The following is an 18,465-nucleotide window of genomic DNA, read 5'->3' on the forward strand; positions in this document are numbered from 1 at the left end:
AGAGAGGAATAGACACATATTTCATCATAAGGAGAAAGATATTCATTTTTAAGGCAAAAAGATTAAGCTTCATACATTATGATTTGATTTCGACTACAATTATTGGAGACTTAATCCTCTTCCCTGCGTAAGAGTTGTCATGTAGCTTTCTTCTTCTATTGCTTATGCTAGTTTGTCTTTCTTTTGTTAGCACTATAACTTGGTAGCTCTTTTACGTTTTCTTTGGTACATCTTGTGCTTGAACACTTTTTTGTTTGGTAATATAATTCATTTTAACCTCTTCAAAAAATAACTATTCGAAAGAAACACATGAGTTCATTGAAAACAATAACCATAAATGTTGGCCATGAAACCTTTAAAAGAACATGGTTTTAAGAAGTTATTTAGAGGGACTAAAAACAAATTTTGATATATTTATAAGAATAAAAAAACTTATTCAATCCTAAATTTAAAAAATAATTTTTAACTTGTGAACTCCGCACTCTGTACTGATTCACTTTAAAATGTGATACGCCTAGCTTCAACATAATTTCTCATTTTAATCATTTTTTAAAATTTTAATATCCAAAAATAATTGTAGCACAAAGATAAAAAAATTAAAATGGTTTTTATTCTTTTATGAAAAACTATTCTAAGCTCTCATTTTAAGGTTTCTTCAAAAATTTAAGCATTAAAAGTATAATAACAAAAAGATGAATTTTTATCTATACATATATGTGAAATACATAATTTTAGACTGATTTTTTATCTTCCGATTATACCCTTCATTTACATTATTTGGTTGATACGCGACTTTTTTTTTTTTTTTGTAATTTCAATTATACCCATAAACAAATTTTCATATAATAATGTTATACTGTTGGAGTTATTAAAAAAGATAAGAATTGTTGTTACATTATTGTTGTTAATGAAAAATATAAATATTGTTTATTGAGTTTGTTACATTTGAAAGTCACAAAATATCTATATTTTTTTTTGAAAGAAAAATATCTATACTTATAATTTAATCTATATAAAAAAAATTATATAAAATATCGTTTGTAATTCACAGACAAAATTTCTATAATATATCGTTAATAATCTACACGCGTTACCACATAAAAAGAACATAAAGACTGACATGTAACCTAAAAAATTTTGAAAACTTAAACAAAAGGATAATAGTCATTTTGATCCATGAATGTGAAACGAGTAGTTAAAATAGTCTCCAACATTAAAATACTTTGTTAAAATTGTCATATTAACATTCAATATATTTACTTATTTTCATATCAGCTTACTTATCATGGTATCATTAATTTATGAAATAGTTATTTGAGTATATTTTAATACATCGAGTGATTGCTGTGACTGACACACTCATTCTTGGCTCACTGCTCTTTCGATTCAAAACTCTAACAATCCATAATTAGGGCTTTAGGGTTTACAATTCAAAAATCGAATCAATGGCAAAGGAAGTTCGCTTAGCTTCTATGGAGAAGAGGAAATCAGTGTCTGCAACGGTGAGCAACACATATATACCTAATGATATTGCCTTTTCCATTCTATCTAAATTGCCTCTTAAATCTTTGCAAATCATGGTCTCTCTTGTTTGAAAATACTCGTTTCATGACCATGTTCCGCAACAATTTCTTATCTAATCGTCGTTCATCTCTACTCCTAAAGGTTATAACCTGGGCACCTTACCAGTATCTACAAGTTTTGTATACTCTTTCTGGTGACAGGTTTCAGAATATAGTCAAATTAGATTTCTCAAATCCATTTCATGACCAAACCTATTTTCATCTTTTTGGTTTTGGTAGTATTAATGGCACAATCTTGCTCTATCAATATTGTGGATACAAACTTGTATTATGGAACCCAGCTACCCAGAAATTCAATCTCCTTCCTCCAAGTTTGGTTGATTCATATCTCCCTGATGATGTTAAGCGTTCATTTACCTTTGTGCCTTATCTTCATGGATTTGGTTATGAGCATGTTACATATGACTGTAAGGTCATTCGTTATATTTTCTTTGCAGATCCAAACAATGAGCGCCACAAGTGTCTAGGCAATAAATATTTCGACCCCTTATGGGAGATTTATAGCCTAAGAAGTAACTCTTGGAGGAAACTTGATGTGGACATGCCGCCTTCTATGGATTATACTGAGGGAACTCATGTCTACATGGATGGAATGTGTCATTGGTTGTGTGAGAAGGATTATGGATATTGGGAAAAACATAATATCCCATTTCAACCTAGTTTGGTATCGTTTTACTTGAGCAATGAAGTGTTCTTCATAACACCCATACCCTCAGAAGTAGATGGCTATTTTGATGTTGGAGTAAAGTGGATAAACTTGGTGGTGTTAAATGGGTCCATTGCATTGATATCATATCATGAAATGATGGCTACTTTTCACTTATCCATTTTGGGTGAATTTGGTATGAAGGAATCATGGACCAGACTCTTCACAGTTGGACCATTGCCTTGTGTTGAGCTTCCTATTGGAATGGGTACGAAGGGGGAAATATTCTTCGTAAGAAAAGATGAAGAACTAGCTTGGTTTGATTTGAGTACCCAAATGACTGAGGAGCTTGGTTTTAAAGTGGATGATCCTGAATGTCAGATAATAATTTACAAGGAAAGCATTCTTCCATTTGGAGGATTAAATAATTAATTGTTTGTCTTATCACCAACATATATACGATTGTGGTCCTTGGTTTATTACTTTGTACACAAAGTGACTCGTCGTGCACATCACAATTATTGTCAAGTAAATTAAGACACCATTTGGTTTTGCTTTATCAATTTTATTTTGATAATGCAACTTTTCTGGTTTCATTTGCTATATTGGTGAGGGGTATCCTGTTCATGGCTACATTGTGGGCACTCTGATCTGTATCTATGGTTGGTACTGTTATCCTGGAATTTTGCGCCGTTGGGATGTTATGCGTTCAGATTTTTATGCATACCATATTGCAGTCCTATGCATTCAACATTATGTATTACCTGTCCTGGATCTTTATAGTTTTCTAGTCTAGATTTCTTTGTTTTTTGCAAGCATCTGTTACTTTCCTTCCAGCGCTTTCTTAGCTTTATGGTGGAGAGTGTTATCATAGCTGTATCTTGTTTCCAGTGATTAGTAGTGGTAGTATTATGTAGTAGGGGTTGGAGTTGCTGGATTGCTCTGGCTTCTCAGTATGGGATGTTTTCTGTATCAAGTTTCTTGTAATCTTTGTATCCTTGTTCCTTACTTGCACACGTTGTGCTTGTATTGAACTTATTAATATATTTTGCCTTTTCAAAAAATCAATTTTATTTTGAATCTTTACTCTCTTTTTATTTGCAATCTAATTTTGTTTCTATATCAATGAAAAGAATGAAAAACTTGGTAATCTAACCTCTATTTTAATGTCTCTGTCGTTATCTTTCTTCTCTATATTTCCTTTTGCTTCTAATCCAAATTAATAAACTGGGCGTGCTCAAGCTTGACGGCATAGTTCAACTAAATTAATCTTGTTCATGAATTATATCCGTAGGTCTGTCAATTTAAATTGGTACAATCTTTATCTCCGTGTGCATCTGTTTCCTTCCTTGTCACTGCCCTTCTAAGACAGTATGTTAACGTTGTGCATGTGATGTTGATATCGTTAGCAATTTACTAATCTTAATATTGTGTTACTGCATATCCAGTAACAAGTAGGAACACCCGTGAAATCTTAATTAAGGGAATGGTAACTGCATAGGGTATATATTTAAAACAGTGCTTTATAAAGTCTTGTGATACTGTGAATTTTTGTGTTGAACCACCCCAAAAGGAATGTTTTTGTGCTGTTCTGTATGTATTTATTTGTGTAATCATTGTTAGGGATATGGAAAATGTAAAGGAATAATTGAAAAGGAAATAATGATATAATTGTGCAGATTGTATTTATGGAACGAGTGTTTCTGCTAAGGTGCTGAGTGTCTGTGGATATATATACAATGTGTATGTTTGATATGGTTTTGTTTCATGAATATATTTGGTACCGGTACTGAAACTGAGTGATGAGCAATCAAAATACTAATGGTTGAGACACAGTATTCACATCCTTACAAGCCGAGGCAGAAATAGTGGTTGGCTGCAAGCTCCATTCGTGGAGACTAGTTGGTGGGCGCATTAAATGACAGAAACAATGGTCTAGAGGGAATATAAGAAATATGGTTGTATTGTTCGAAGATTGTGAGTCTCAAGGTTAAAGAGATTAATCTCTAGTTCGAGGAATTATCCGGTTTATCCATTTATTGATATGGTTATAGATGGGAGCTTTTGTTGAAGACTAGGAGGAAGAGTTTTCCAGGATTCCATTCAATGTAATGTTTCATACGGGCTTGTTTGATTGATATTTATCACCTTGCTGTTGTTTTACATTTAAGGTCTTGTGATGCAGGTGGTGATTAAGTTCTCCGCTGCTCATGGATTATTGCTCTGTTTGTGGATTGTGCTCGCTGTGCTAGGGAAGTCTCTGACATTTTACCCTATACTTTGAAGAAAGCAGGTAAATTCCTTACCCCTTTCAATGTCGCATCAACTCAATCAGTTAGGTTTCTGCTATAATTGTATGCTACTCAGTTGCCCTGATTACATGTATTTGTTTAGATACCTAACAATTCTTATAAGCCTTCCTTCAACCATGTAGTCCCATACCTACACGGCCTCCGGATCCCTCTCATTCCGATGTGATTCGGTTCCTCCTATCAACGTGGGGTCATCATGTAACCCCAGGTACTAGGTTCGATTCCCACGGGAGGCAAATACACCACTATAGGGGGGGGGGGGGGGGTGGTGATTAAGCTTGTAAGTAACAGTGCCGGGGGTACAGTGCCTAGCCGGGACCCGCCTGGGCTGTTACAGTTAGTAGATTTTTTTTTTTACCAAAATGATAATTCTCTACAACTTGTGATAACTTATTCCTTAAGAAAAAATCTTGTGATTACTTATTATTTACTTGATAGTTATCTAAAAATTTGTTACAAACAATTATCCGTAATACATTTTTTTTAAATTAAATTTTGTGAAATGACCTTTATGCACATAATATTAAGGAGATTATGAGTTTTAATAAGGACGGTTATGAAATTTTGTTATACTTCAATTTTTATATATTGTTAGTAGATGAAAAATACCAATCAAAGTTTTTAAAAATTAAGTTGTGATTACATTTGGTTACCTATTTCTATTAATCAAATTTTTATTTTATAGTAACGAATATTTTTTTACAACTTGTGATTACTTTTCCATAAAAAAAAAAAACTTGTGATCACTTTTTTTTTACCAAAAGGATAATTCTCTACAACTTGTGATTACTTATTCCTTAAGAAAAAATCGTGTGATTACTTATTATTTACTTGATAGTTATCCAAAAATTTGTTACAAACAATTATCCGTAATACATTTTTTTTTAAAAACAAATAAATTAAATTTTGTGAAATGACCTTTATGCACATAATATTAAAGAGATTATGAGGTTTAATAAGGACGGTTATGAAATTTTGTTATACTTCAATTTTTATATATTGTTAGTAGATAGATATATTGTTAGTAGATTACCAAACAAATTATTTTTTATGTTTCTACCTTAAAGCAGTTTCTGAAAAGGAAAATGCTAGATATCCCGAGAAACATTTTCCCGACATTTTCCCGAAATGAGTTGGCAGTTGGTTATTCGCTTCTCAATACACATGTCAACCACATTTCCCTTGGTCAAAAGCTAAAGCGGTTTATGGAACACACTCTTGTCTTTATCTATCACACACACATCACAGAGAAATCACACACACATCACGGTTCTCTGTTCAACTTTTTATCAATTTTAATCTCCTTCAACCTTACTCTTTTTCTTACTTTCCCATAAAAAGGTATATTTCACTAAAAAGCTCATACTTTTCTCATATGGGTAACTCTCATTATCCATCACTTCAATTTGAAAACTTGATGATCACAAAATTAAAAGTTTCTTCTTCAAAGGAGAAATATAAATCTGCTCTACAATTGCATAACCAAAAGCAACATGAAGAAGAAGAAGAATACAGCTTCAGAGAGAAAGAGCATAGCTTCAGAATAGCAGAAATTTTCCCAAGAGTTGGACATATTTATATATTCTTATCAAATCAAAATATTATCTAATTTTTCACTTCTTTATCAGAAGTTTAGAACATTGTTAATGGTTATTTGAGAAGTGTATGGCTTATGTTGGTCTGAGTGGGCAAGAGTAATTGTTATATGAACAAAACTTAGTTTAGATTGAGAAAGTTTTTTGTTTTTCCTAAACTATAGTGAGAGTTACTCACAAATAGTACACCTCGTGAAATTTCCCGAAAAATAATTCGGGAGATATAGCACCGCTCTTCTGAAAATTGGTTTTAAAAATAGATTTTTGAAAACGAAAAAACAAACACAATCAAACAGGCCCGTCTTTAGTCACTTGGAGAACAAGTATAGGGTTTTCTGAAAATTGTTTTACTGCTGTTGCGACCCAAACACACCACTAGGATTTCTCTAATCCTGAAATAATCACTCTTTCAAACGGAACAAAAAACAAGTTCGGTTTTGTCAAATAATCACTTCTGCGACAAACATGAAGGTGAGCACCACCTATATATCTGATGATATCGCTTTTTCCATTCTATCCAAACTGCCTCTTAAATCTTTTAAACGATTTGAAAGCGTCTGCAAATCATGGTCTCTTTTATTTGAAAACACTTATTTCATGAATTTGTTCCGCAACAATTTATTTTCTAATTCTTATTATGACGGAGCATCTCTCCTCTTCAAGGTTGATGACGAAACAATTTATGATTACATTTATTATTCTCTTTCTGGTGAGAGGTTTCAAAATAAGGTCAAATTAGATATCTATAATTCATTTGATTGTCGTAGTATTTTTGGTTTTGGTAGTATTGATGGCACCCTTTGTCTCAATCATCAACACGAATATATTGATGGCAAAATTGTATTGTGGAACCCAACTACCCAAACAACCAAACACCTACCTCCCAGTCCAGCTCAGTTTATTGAGTCGTCAATCCCAGATATTGCAAAGGATTTTGAAAGTGTTACTGTTTGGTATTATCATCATGGATTTGGTTATAACGACCTTATAAATGACTATAACGTCATTCGTTATGTATGTATTACGGGCGAACACCCTGACGAAGGGTATATATCTCTAGACTGTTTGGGAGATAAATCTTTAGAACCATTCTGGGAGATATATAGCTTAAGAAGTAACTCCTGGAGGAAACTTGATGTCAACATGCCGTCTTCTTTCAGATGTGAAGAGGGAACCCAAGTCTACATGGATGGAGTGTGTCATTGGTTGTGTGAATGGGATACATCGGTCGGAGAATGTGTGGTATCATTTTACTTGAAGAATGAGATGGTCTTCCTAACACCTATACCATCAGACGGAGATGATTGTTTTGATTTAGGAGCATCATGGATAAACTTGGTGGTGTTGAATTGGTCCATTGCATTCATATCATATCATAAAAAGACGACTACTTTTTACATATCAATTTTGGGTGAGCTTGGTGTGGAGGAATCATGGATCAAACTCTTCATTGTTGGACCCTTGTATGGTGTTGAGCGTCCTCTCGGAGTGGGGACGAAAGGAGAAATATTCTTCATAAGAGAAGATAAAGAAATAGTTTGGCTTGATTTAAGTACCCAAATGATTGAGGAGGTTGGTTACAAAGAAGTGAATTATATTAATCGGATAATAATATACAAAGAAAAATTCTTCCAATTGGAGGAATAAGTAATTAATTGTTTTTTCATTGGGACTTCTCTGATTTCATTTGTTATACTGCTGAGGGGTATCCTGGTCTGGCTGCATTGTAGGCACTTTGATCTGTATCTTTGGTTGGTACTGTTTTGATGGAATTTTGTACCATTAGGAATGTTACGTGATCTGATTTTTAGGCATACCATAATGCAGTCCTATGCATTTAACAATATGTATTGTATTGTCTTATGATCTTTATAGTTTTCTGGTGGAGACTTCTTTGTTTTTGGCAAGCCTATGTTACTTTATTGTGAATGTTTACTTTCTTTTTATTTACAATCTAATTTTGCTATCGTATTAATGAAAAGAATGACATTTTAGCTTTGCCGGATGGCCTCTAGTTTTATGTAGAAATAACTCCTATATGAGAAACTTAATAATCTAATGAGCAATAAATCTTTATTTTAATTTTCATTAGCCAGCAATATCAACTAATCTCTTTCATGTCATTTAATGCTTGTTCATGGCATAACTATATGGATTATATTTCCAGCAACCTTTTCATGTTATATTACTGTTATGTGGAATTGATTAGATTTTAGTAATTCATGTTACTAACAAATAGCTTGGCTGAAATCACAAAAACTCAAACCTCATTCACGCCAACTGTATGTATATCCATAATACACATCCAATTACTCAGTTATTTACTTTCATACTTCTTGATAGTACAAATTTCATGTGCCAATCATGCAGCCTTATTTTGCATATTGTGAAGTTATGCTGTTGTGCAAGGCCATTAGTTCTTGTCGAAAAAGGTCAGTGTTTGAGTTGGTAGTGCAGTGGTGTTGGTCATTCTGTTTTGGAATTCAAAGGGTGATGCGGCTGGAGATTAGCTTTTTTATATGTTGGGGGAGCATAGATTTATTTGATTTCGAAGACTGCATGAAAAAAGATCCGAAATATGTACTTTGTGACAATTTAGGTATTTTGACTTCAATTTCTCATCATTGTTCTATTACAGGTATCATTCTGTAACATGTGCTGGTGTTTTTAGTCGAATTTGTGGCTTGTTAGCAGTATGGTTGAATCAAGGAAGTTGATAGCGATTTATGGCCAGCATGGCAGCTGTAGTTATATGCATTATGGTGCTTAATGTGTAGCGATTATGATGGGAGTATATTTCTTAAGGTCTGATTTTTATGCAGATTGATTGAATTTTGTTAGTGCTTGAGAGTTGCTTTATTTTGTATGATCTTCTGATGGACAAAGCATCGCAATGTGCGTCTTAGGCATCATAGTTCCTTTGCTTTTTAATGTGCAGGGGTCTGTCATCCTTTTTTGTTACATTCACTCTTTTACTTTTGATTCTTACTTTGATCTGTGTACTTTAAACGTTTCGATCTTCGTGGATCATTTTCCCCTGATAAAAGGGGCAGGTAGCTGACTTTAACTCAGTCATCAAATAACAATTCTCATCTCATTGGAAAAATCATTAAAGAAAAGAACAACTCAATATGGTGTTCAAATTAAAAGTCAATTTATTGATCTTGGAAGTAGAGATGTGAATTGTTGCCTAATTACTCAGTGTTCTAGGGTCGTAGTTTTAGACATTAAGCGAGTAGTGGATAATACATACAAAAACTAACAAGTTCATTCTTGGATAGCGCAAACAATACAAAATTATAAAAGCACTCGGCTGTCTTCGCTGCCATTATGCCAACGGCTGTGCAAAGAATGTGTAAAACAAATGTCTGATACACTGCTAACAAGTTACCAAACTGATTCACTAATAGAAATGCTATGATATGACAGTAAGAAATAAATAACCTTCAGCCACACTAACAAACCAACAGTAGTCGGAAAAGACAACATGATACCAAACCAATCTGCAAAAGCTTGCTCACAAGATTAAGCAGAAAATCACACCAAGAAAATGGATTCTAGGACGCCAGGATCACTGCCAGATCCACAGATTATGCAGGAAACAAAACGGATTCTCAAGTGCAGGACCATAGATTATGCAAATAAACACTAGGAATCTAAAGCGGATTCTGCTACGCCAGGATCACTACCAGATCTGCTCCCATAAATTAGTAGAGCAGAACAAAACAAATAAACACGCCCCCCACAAAAATACCATCGCAACCAAAACAAGCAAAGAACTAAAGCCATACAGAAAATGCAGACACAGAATGCAATAACTGCACACAATATATCTCAACACTGTACAAAACATGATCTCCACTCCTCAACACGCCAAGCAACTCAGGATTCTCAGATTTAAGGATTCTAAAAAAGATATTCCTACTTCAAAGATCACCATATGATTTACGGTTTCCACAAATATTTCCGTAGTTTTGGAAAGGCAAAAATATTTGAAATCTCAGCATTCCAGTCCCACCACTTCTAAATGTTTCTGAATTCTTACTAATATTCAATTAAGTTCCAGCACAATTATGTTATTATTTCATTTCCATTCATTCCTTTGCATTTTCCATACCTCTAACCATGATTTCGATCATTTAGCTAACATTTTAAGAAATCAAGTAGTAAATAATAGCATAAGATCGGAAAATAAGATGAAGAAAGATACAGTAAAAAATAGTAGCAACAATGATAAACAAATGGAAAGATGAGAGGAAGGGAGACAAGGAGCCAAGGGGAGAGTCCCTGCAATCATTCATTTTATCGATATAGAAGCCAGATAAGTTTCCAAATAAAAGGAGAGTAAACATTAATTAAATATAAAAATGCAAAAGTCTTAGTTTATTAATAAACCAACAATCACAGTCATATACTTCTTTGTGAAAAACAAAAAAATAAATAAATATAAGCTACTTATTCCTCAAATGGAAGAATGTTTTCCTTGTAATTTATCATCCTACAATCAAGATTCTCTGCTGTATAACCAAGCTCCTCAATCATTTGGTTACTCAAATCAAACCAACCCACTTCTTTATCTTTTCTTATGAAGAATATTTCCCCATTTGTCCCCACTCCGATAGGGCGCTCAATGTAAAGCAACCGTCCAACCATGAAGAGTTTGATCCACGATTCTTTGAAACCGACTTGACCCAAAATTGATACACGAAAAGTAGTCGTCTCTTCATTATATGAGATCAATGCTATGGACCCATTTAACACCACCAAGTTTATTCACTTTGCTTTAACATCAAAACAATCATCGACGTCTAGGGGTATGGGTGTTGTGAAGGACACTTCATTGCTCAAGTAAAAAGATACCAAACATGGTCCAATGGGGTTATCTTCATGTTTTTCACACATCCAATGACACACACCATCCATGTAGACTTGGGTGCCTTCAGTACAGTCCACAGAAGACGGCATGTCATCATCAAGTTCTCTCCACGACTTAGGCTATATATCTCCCATTTTGGCTCTGAATTAATATCTCCAAACCAGTAAGATACAATTTCTTTGAAGTCACCAGAGTACTCATATGATGGTTTTTCTTCTATACAAACTTTTATATGTTGAATGACATTATAGTCGTTTGTAACATGGTTATAACCAAATCCATGAAGATGGGACGGAGCAGAAATATCAAAAAAATTCTCCAACTCAACCTTACTAGGTGGAAGAACTTTGATTATTTGGGTAGTTGGGTTCCGCAATACAATTTCGTTATGATTATCATGTTCATTTTGATGGAGACAAAGTGTACCATTAATACTACCAAAAATATCAAAATGAAGATATTTTTGAAATGGATATGAAAAATCTAATTTGATTTTATTCATGAACCTCTCACCAGAAACAGAATACAAAACTTCTTTATGGTGTTCAATAACAAAGAGTAGGAGAGATGCACTTTCACGGCGAAACTTAGATAAGAAATTGTAGCGGAACATGTCCATGAAGTGATGGTTTTCAGATAAGAGGGACCATGATATGCAAACACATTCAAAACGCTTGAAATATTTAAGAGGTAATTTTGAGAGAATGGAGAAGGCAATATCATCAGATATATATGTAGTGCTCACCTTTTCATTCGCCGCAGCAACCACTGATTTCTTCTTCTCCATCAATTCAATATGAGAAGAGTTTTGAAGGTGAACAGGCGGCCTCTACTACTGATTGTTAGGGTTTTGTTTGTTTCTTGTTTCTTCATTCTCCTTTTTTTTGGTGGTGGCCGTGGTTTGAACCCTGGACCTTGCATATTTTGTGCAATGTCCATACCAACTGAGCTAAGCTCAGAAGGACTGTTTCTTCATTCTCTTATAATAGGTTTTTATTTATTATGATGGAGACTTTTTTTTTTTTTGGGTTTTCGATGGAGACTTTTTTTATTCCCTATAATTAATAACTATCTAATAATTTTTTTTTGAGAGGAACTATCTAATAAATTCATCCTTAAAAAAAAAAAACTATCGAATATATTTACTCCTTAAAAAAAAGTACAATCTAGTCATTTTACCCAAATTATCTAGTAAATTGCACCCAAATTAAAAAAATATACTTAATTTTACACATTTTTGACTTACATAAAAAAATATAACTTAATCTTATATGAGAAGGAAAAATTGTGACTATCCCTATAAAAAGTTTAATTCAATGATATAAGAAAATAAATCAAAATAATTGATTAATTTGTAGGTCCTTGAATTGATGGAGAAGAAGAAATCAGTGGTTTGCTGCTACGAATGAAATGGTGAGCAGCACATATATATCTGATGATATTGCCTTCTTCATTCTCTCAAAATTACCTCTTAAATCTTTCAAGCGTTTTGAATGTGTTCACAAATCATGGTCTCATTTATCGAAAAATTATCACTTCATGAACATGTTCAGCAAGGATTTGATATCTAACTCTCATCGTTGTTCCTATTATGACGTAGCATCTCTCCTACTCTACATTATTGAACACTATACTGTTGTTTTGTATTCTGTATTTGGTGAAAGGTTTGTGAATAAAATCAAATTAGATTTTTCAAATCCATTTGGAGAAGATAACAATTTTGATATTTTGGGTTTTGGTAGTATTAAAGGCAATATAAAACAACCACCCAAACCATTCAAACCATCAAGCTTCTTCCACCTAGTAAGGATGAGTCGACTGTCACTAAAGAAGTTGAGGAGGGTTTTTTTTATTTTTTTTGTTAAGGTCCGTCTTCATGGATTTGGTTATAACCATGTTACAAATGACTATAATGTCATTCGGCGTGTCAAAGTTTTTATACAACCAAATTCGTCAACTGATTAAGAAGGTAACTTCAAAGAATTTGTATCTTATTGGTTTGGGTTTGCAGATATTAATTCACCAAAATGGGAGATATATAGCCTAATAAGTAATTTGTGGAGAGAACTTGATGTTGACAATTGACATGCCGTATTCTATGGAATGTACAGAGGGAACCCAAGTCTACATGGATGGTGTGTGTCATTGGTTGTGTGAAAAACATGAAGTTTACCATATTGTAGTGTTATTTTTTTTTGTGCTTTCCATCCATCCAGCCACTTTTGCTCTATCAAAGAAAGCACCTACCTTGTTGAAATGAAAAAGAAAGTTGGCTTTTAGGTAAAAAGAGAACCCTTGTGTTGCTTAACTTATGCGGGTATATTAGAATCACGGTGACTAATTTTGATTGATTTTGCAAAAGTTAAATGTATTTTAGTTAAATCATTGTGGATCACCATGATTGTGACATAACACATTGATACCAAACATACACTCAAGGGAATATCTTAAAAGGAAGGGAAAATAAAGAATTTCCATTTGCATTCTTAGATTACATTGTTGAAACTGAAAATACTTAGAACTACTAAGATACATACTGTTCAATTGAGAGAGCTCAGATTAGACTACTCTTAATGCCGACCTCATTTTGGGACATTATATTTGAGATAATTACATAGACATAGACAGACGTAATAATAATAAAGACAATTTAAAAAGGGAGGGAGACTCAAAAAGGAAGGGGAGGGGGGTGTATTAAGCATTTCCAAAAGAGGATGGGATTGAGGAGGAGGAGGATGCATCAGAATTTTTCTTCTTCTCTGCCAAGAAATCATAGAAAACAACCACTTTTGAACTTGAAGTTGAAGCTGAGTTCTTCTTCACCTCACCAAAACTGCTGTCATTGCTTGGCTTCACTCCTTTCACTGTCTCCTCTCCATTTTTAGCACCACCTCTCCTCTTCAGAAATATGCGACACAGAACCCAATTTTCATTCTGCAAAACCCAATTTATTCATATTAATATTAATTCAACACCTTTAAATTACAAGACTAAACTCTTAATTACAAATGTACATATTCAAAGAAAGACAGACCAAGGGGTTGGAGTGAGAGGAAGTGAGGCGATATTCATGCATGATCCAATCAGTTCTGGAACCATGAGGTGGTTTGCCTCTGTAGAAAACAAGAGTTTTCTTCATGCCAACAACTTCATGAGTCTTTGAATTCATGATTTGTTTGCCCAAACCAGTTGCTTTCCAGTAACCAGAGTTTGTAGCTCTCTTAGATCGGTTCCCATTTGGATACTTGGCTTCTTTTGTACTGAAAAAGTACCTCTCTTGTTCCATATCACCTAAAAGAACAACACACACTCAAATCAATCCACATGACATTGTTTGCAGTAGTAGTAGTAGAAGTTATCATGTTCCGGTGTCTGAATGTGTCAGCGTCCATGTTGTGTCCGATGTCTGTGTCTGTGCTTCATTAAGTTATGATTATAAACGAACGAAAAAGAAAAGAAAAGAAAAGAAAAGGTACATACCAGGTAAATCCCAAGGATCAGACTTGCAAAGATCAACTTCAGGAATGATGGAAGCAGGTAAAGGGAAAGAGAAGACCTTACGCTTCAAGTATTGAACAACAAGTTCTTCATCTGTTGGGTGAAAACGGAAACCTGGTAGCAATCTCACTTCACCATTCTTCACAAAATTCATCTTCTCCATCTTATCTTCTTTTTCTTTACAAATAAAGGGCATGGAGAAGAGTGAAATGAAGTGTGTCTTCTTTTATAGTAATAATGGGTCAATAGTCTGAAGAAGAAGATGAAAAAGAACAAGACGACATTTGTTTGAGTTGAGTGGTGTAAACTATACTTAACTCTTCTCTTTTCACTTTCACGTTTTCTCTTAACTATCCTTTCTTTAACTCATTCATTTCTAAACAAAACTACTCTCACACTTAACCATATACATTAGATTAAATTTAAATAGAGTCTTGTTAACCAGTGTTCCCGAGCCAGTAGTTAAGGAACTTAAAGTAGAAATAAAAGTCAAGTTTTGCATTGAAAAGAAATTTTTCTTAACTTTCAAAAAGTACAATACACAATCTTATTTATAAAAGGTCTTAAGTCTCTTAGACAACTTTTTGGAGCCAAAAATGTTGTTGCACATTTCCTTCCTAATTTTTTGTTGTTTGTTTATATTTTTAGAAAATGATCGTGTATCTTATCATATCTTATTTATAAAAGGTCGTAAGTCTTTTGAACAACTTTTTGGAGCAAAAAATGTTGTTGCACTTTTCCTTCATAATTTTTTGCTGTTTATTTATATTTTTAGAAAATGATCATGTATCTTATTTATTAAAGGTCTTAAGTCTCTTAGACAACTTTATGGAGCCGAAAGTTGTTGCACTTTTCCTTCCTAATTTTTTGCTGTTTATTTATATTTTTAGAAAATGATCGTGTATCTTATCTTATTTATAAAAGGTCTTAAGTCTTTTAGACAACTTTTTGTAGCCAAAAAAGTTGTTGCACATTTCCTTCCTAATTTTTTTGTTTTTTCTTTATATTTTTAGAAAATGATCGAGTATCTTATTTTATTAATAAAAGGTCTTAAGTTTCTTAGACAACTTTTTGGAGGCGAAAAATTTGATCCGCATTCCTTTTCTAATTTTTTGCTGTTTCTTTATAATTCACATATCTTATCTTATTTATAAAAGTTCTGAAGTCTTTTAGACATCTTTTTGAACCCAAAAATGTTCTTGAAGTCTAAATTACTTCGGGGGTTTTAGGATTTGTCTATTGGAACTATTATTAGGGATATTTTTTTTCATAACATGGATTGGATCAAGGGTCGACCCTAATCCCTATCAATGTATTTTTCATTACAAGGATTGGACCAAGGGTCAACCTTAATCCCTTATCTTTTTACATTAGTTTCGGATGTACTTATAAAACACATCCAATAGCTAGCACTAAGATGTATGGGTTTTGTAGATGATGTAGTCCTAATTGGAGAGTCGAGGCAGGAATTGAATGGGATGTAGGAGACCTGGAGTCAAGTCTTAGAAGCGTAAGACTTTTGTTTGAGTAGAAGCAAGACATGGTATATGTAGTGTAACTTCAACAAAAGACGAAGTAGTTCAAACTTAGAGGTGAAAGTTGGAGATCATATCATAGAAGTTACACAATTTAGATATCTTAGGTTCATTCTTTCAACAAAACAAATCTTGGGTTCATAGTATAAAATAATGGAGTAATAAAATCAGATGCAATTCATTGTATTCAAGTTGGATGGTTGAAATGTAGAAGAGCCTCATGTGTTTTTTGTTATACAAACGTGCCGTTTAAGTTGAAATAAAAAAATACCAGATACTTGTCAGAACAAAGATGTTTTATGGAACAAAATATTGGCGGTTAAGAACCAACACGAGAATAAAGTAAGTGTGTGGAGATGGGGATGTTGCGTTGGATGTGTGGTGATATTAGATGGGATAAGATTAGAAATGGCAACATTGTAGGGATAGTTGGGGTAACACCTATAGTATAAATATTGTGGAAAATAAGTTTAGGTGGTTTGGACATGTATAGAGAAAACCTGTAGATTTTATAGTAAGAAGAGTAGATCAAATAGAGGATGGTCATATTACAAGAGGTATAGGAAGACCTAGAAGAACTATAAGAGAAACTATCAGGAAAGGTTTATCGATTAAGGAGTTGAATTTAAATATGGTTTATGATAGAACAATATGACTTACTTCAATCCGTGTAGTCAAGCCCACTTAATGGGATAATGTTTGGTTGTTGTTGTTGTCATCATCTTTTCGAAGCATTAACTCATGCTCAACAACAACTATTATCCATTTCATGATCAACTACCACATTTATTTTTCAATGAGATAATCAACTTCCCGTGCATCGCACGGGTCCAAAATCTAGTTTCTAATACAATATTTCCTTTTATAATTCCTTAACCCGGAGCACTATTTAACATTTCCCATTAAAATAATATACCTAAATAATGACAAGCCAAGCTTAGCTCTGTTGGATTGGACTAATCTCTTTATCTAACCCAACCAAAACATTGTTATTATGGAAAGTCAGCTCCTTGTCCTATGATAAAGCTCTATTTGGTAAAATGTTGTGAATGACTAGTAAATTAGAGGATAGGGAATGAATTTATAACGGATAATAAATAAGTTAGTACATATGAGTTGATAGCTGAAAAATTGGTTACTTGAATTTTTAATGTATGGTAAATTTAATTTCTTAAATTACACGATGAATGTGAAATACTAACATAAAAGGAATTTTTAGCTTATATTTAGATTTTTTTAATTAAGAAAATAAGTGTAGAATTAGGAAGAAATCTATGAGTTATAAATTCAAACGGTAGTTGAATATCTTATAAAAAGTAAAAAAAAAAAAAATGTATGATCTAGCGAATAATTTACTCATGATTGTCTAGCAAAACGATATCATTATGCATTGACCCGTGTATTCCGGCCAAGACCTAATGCAATCTTTTATTTCGTTTGTTCTGAAATTTGGACGTGTGTAATTTTGCAAAGCCCGTGATTTCGTATTTCGTTAGATACATTCTATGTTTGTTTCCGTGTTTACCATACCAACACACGCACATTTTTTTTATACAACAAATAGTTGCTTCTCATTTTAACGGCAATCTCATCTGTGGACGTGCGACTGTGACAAAATAAAAATACTATTATTGAATAGATCGATCTATTTTAATCATATCATATAAGTTTATAAATTATAAGTCATCTATGATAAACTTTAAAATTGGAATTACCATAGAGACCATAACTGTATTAATTTATTTACACGAGTTTCATTTCATTTTATTTGTTATCCTTAGGAAATTCACTAAAATTGTTAAACATTTTCTTGAAAGAAAAAAAATATCAGTTGTATATTTCTACTACCAGTTGTGTTGTTACTAACTTACTAATCATACCTTTTTTTTTTTTGAAGGAAACTTACTAATCATACCTATTACTTACTTAAAACTTTATTATTAAGGGATTAGTTAGTTCAATTGATTTTGTTAAAGGATAAAGAGTTTTGAGTTTACACTCAGCTAAAATAGAAAAATTACTCTAACATATCATTAAAAAAAACTTAAAAAAAACATTATTACTATAATTTCTTTTTAGCAAGCTTTATTATTACTATCATATATATGAAAATGAATTTTTTCAAAAAAAAAATATATATGAAAATGAGAAGCAACCCATATTCCTAATATTACGCCTTTATTAGAAAATAAAGACATAAATGTACGCCAAAAAAAGGGTATGGTAGTAAGTAAAGTAAGTATAGAGGGTGAGAGGTGAAGTCATCTTATGTCATTGGGTACAGCTGGAAGTGACCCAAAATCCAGCAGCAGCATTAAAAGGTAAGTGACAGTTTCTGTTTGAACGAAAATACGCAATTGAAACCAAGTTGCTTGGGCTCCAGTAGCAAGGAGCTCCTTCCAAGGACGTACCTGGAGAAT

The 18,465-nt window shown here is 33.0% G+C and overlaps 2 protein-coding genes and 2 pseudogenes across 2 annotated transcripts; 2 read left to right on the top strand and 2 right to left on the bottom strand.

Moving 5' to 3' along the window:
• Positions 1-1,374: 1,374 nt before the first annotated feature.
• On the top strand, positions 1,375-3,618 carry LOC146917549 (F-box protein CPR1-like; annotated as a pseudogene).
• A 2,070-nt stretch (positions 3,619-5,688) lies between these two features.
• LOC146917550 (F-box/kelch-repeat protein At3g06240-like) lies at positions 5,689-8,043 on the top strand. The gene is made up of 2 exons (XM_085719360.1): positions 5,689-6,084; positions 6,598-8,043. The coding sequence occupies exons 1-2, from the start codon at positions 6,035-6,037 to the stop codon at positions 7,781-7,783; spliced, it is 1,236 nt and encodes a 411-aa protein (XP_085575486.1). The 5' UTR covers positions 5,689-6,034; the 3' UTR covers positions 7,784-8,043.
• Positions 8,044-10,591: 2,548 nt separating this feature from the next.
• On the bottom strand, positions 10,592-12,590 carry LOC146917551 (uncharacterized; annotated as a pseudogene).
• Positions 12,591-13,466: 876 nt separating this feature from the next.
• On the bottom strand, positions 13,467-14,710 carry LOC146917552 (NAC domain-containing protein 83-like). Its single transcript, XM_085717275.1, has 3 exons — positions 14,493-14,710; positions 14,047-14,303; positions 13,467-13,946 (listed from the first exon to the last, which is right to left on the bottom strand). The coding sequence occupies exons 1-3, from the start codon at positions 14,704-14,706 to the stop codon at positions 13,707-13,709; spliced, it is 711 nt and encodes a 236-aa protein (XP_085573401.1). The 5' UTR covers positions 14,707-14,710; the 3' UTR covers positions 13,467-13,706.
• Between the last annotated feature and the right edge of the window lie 3,755 nt (positions 14,711-18,465).

The sequence above is a fragment of the Medicago sativa genome, chromosome 6 (assembly GCF_051527215.1).
Source record: "Medicago sativa cultivar Bolivia chromosome 6, Bolivia_mono, whole genome shotgun sequence".
NCBI lineage: Eukaryota > Viridiplantae > Streptophyta > Magnoliopsida > Fabales > Fabaceae > Medicago > Medicago sativa.

What these genes read in the sequence shown, in the direction of transcription:
- LOC146917552 (XM_085717275.1), bottom strand. Translation starts at nt 14,706, where the DNA reads ATGCCCTTTATTTGTAAAGAAAAAGAAGATAAGATGGAGAAGATGAAT. An exon ending in TGATCCTTGGGATTTACCTG is followed by an intron (nt 14,304 to 14,492) that starts GTATGTACCTTT and finishes TTGTTCTTTTAG; the next exon opens with GTGATATGGAACAAGAGAGG. An exon ending in CCTCTCACTCCAACCCCTTG is followed by an intron (nt 13,947 to 14,046) that starts GTCTGTCTTTCT and finishes TGGGTTTTGCAG; the next exon opens with AATGAAAATTGGGTTCTGTG.
- LOC146917550 (XM_085719360.1), top strand. Translation starts at nt 6,035, where the DNA reads ATGAAGAAGAAGAAGAATACAGCTTCAGAGAGAAAGAGCATAGCTTCA. An exon ending in AGAAAGAGCATAGCTTCAGA is followed by an intron (nt 6,085 to 6,597) that starts ATAGCAGAAATT and finishes CACTTCTGCGAC; the next exon opens with AAACATGAAGGTGAGCACCA.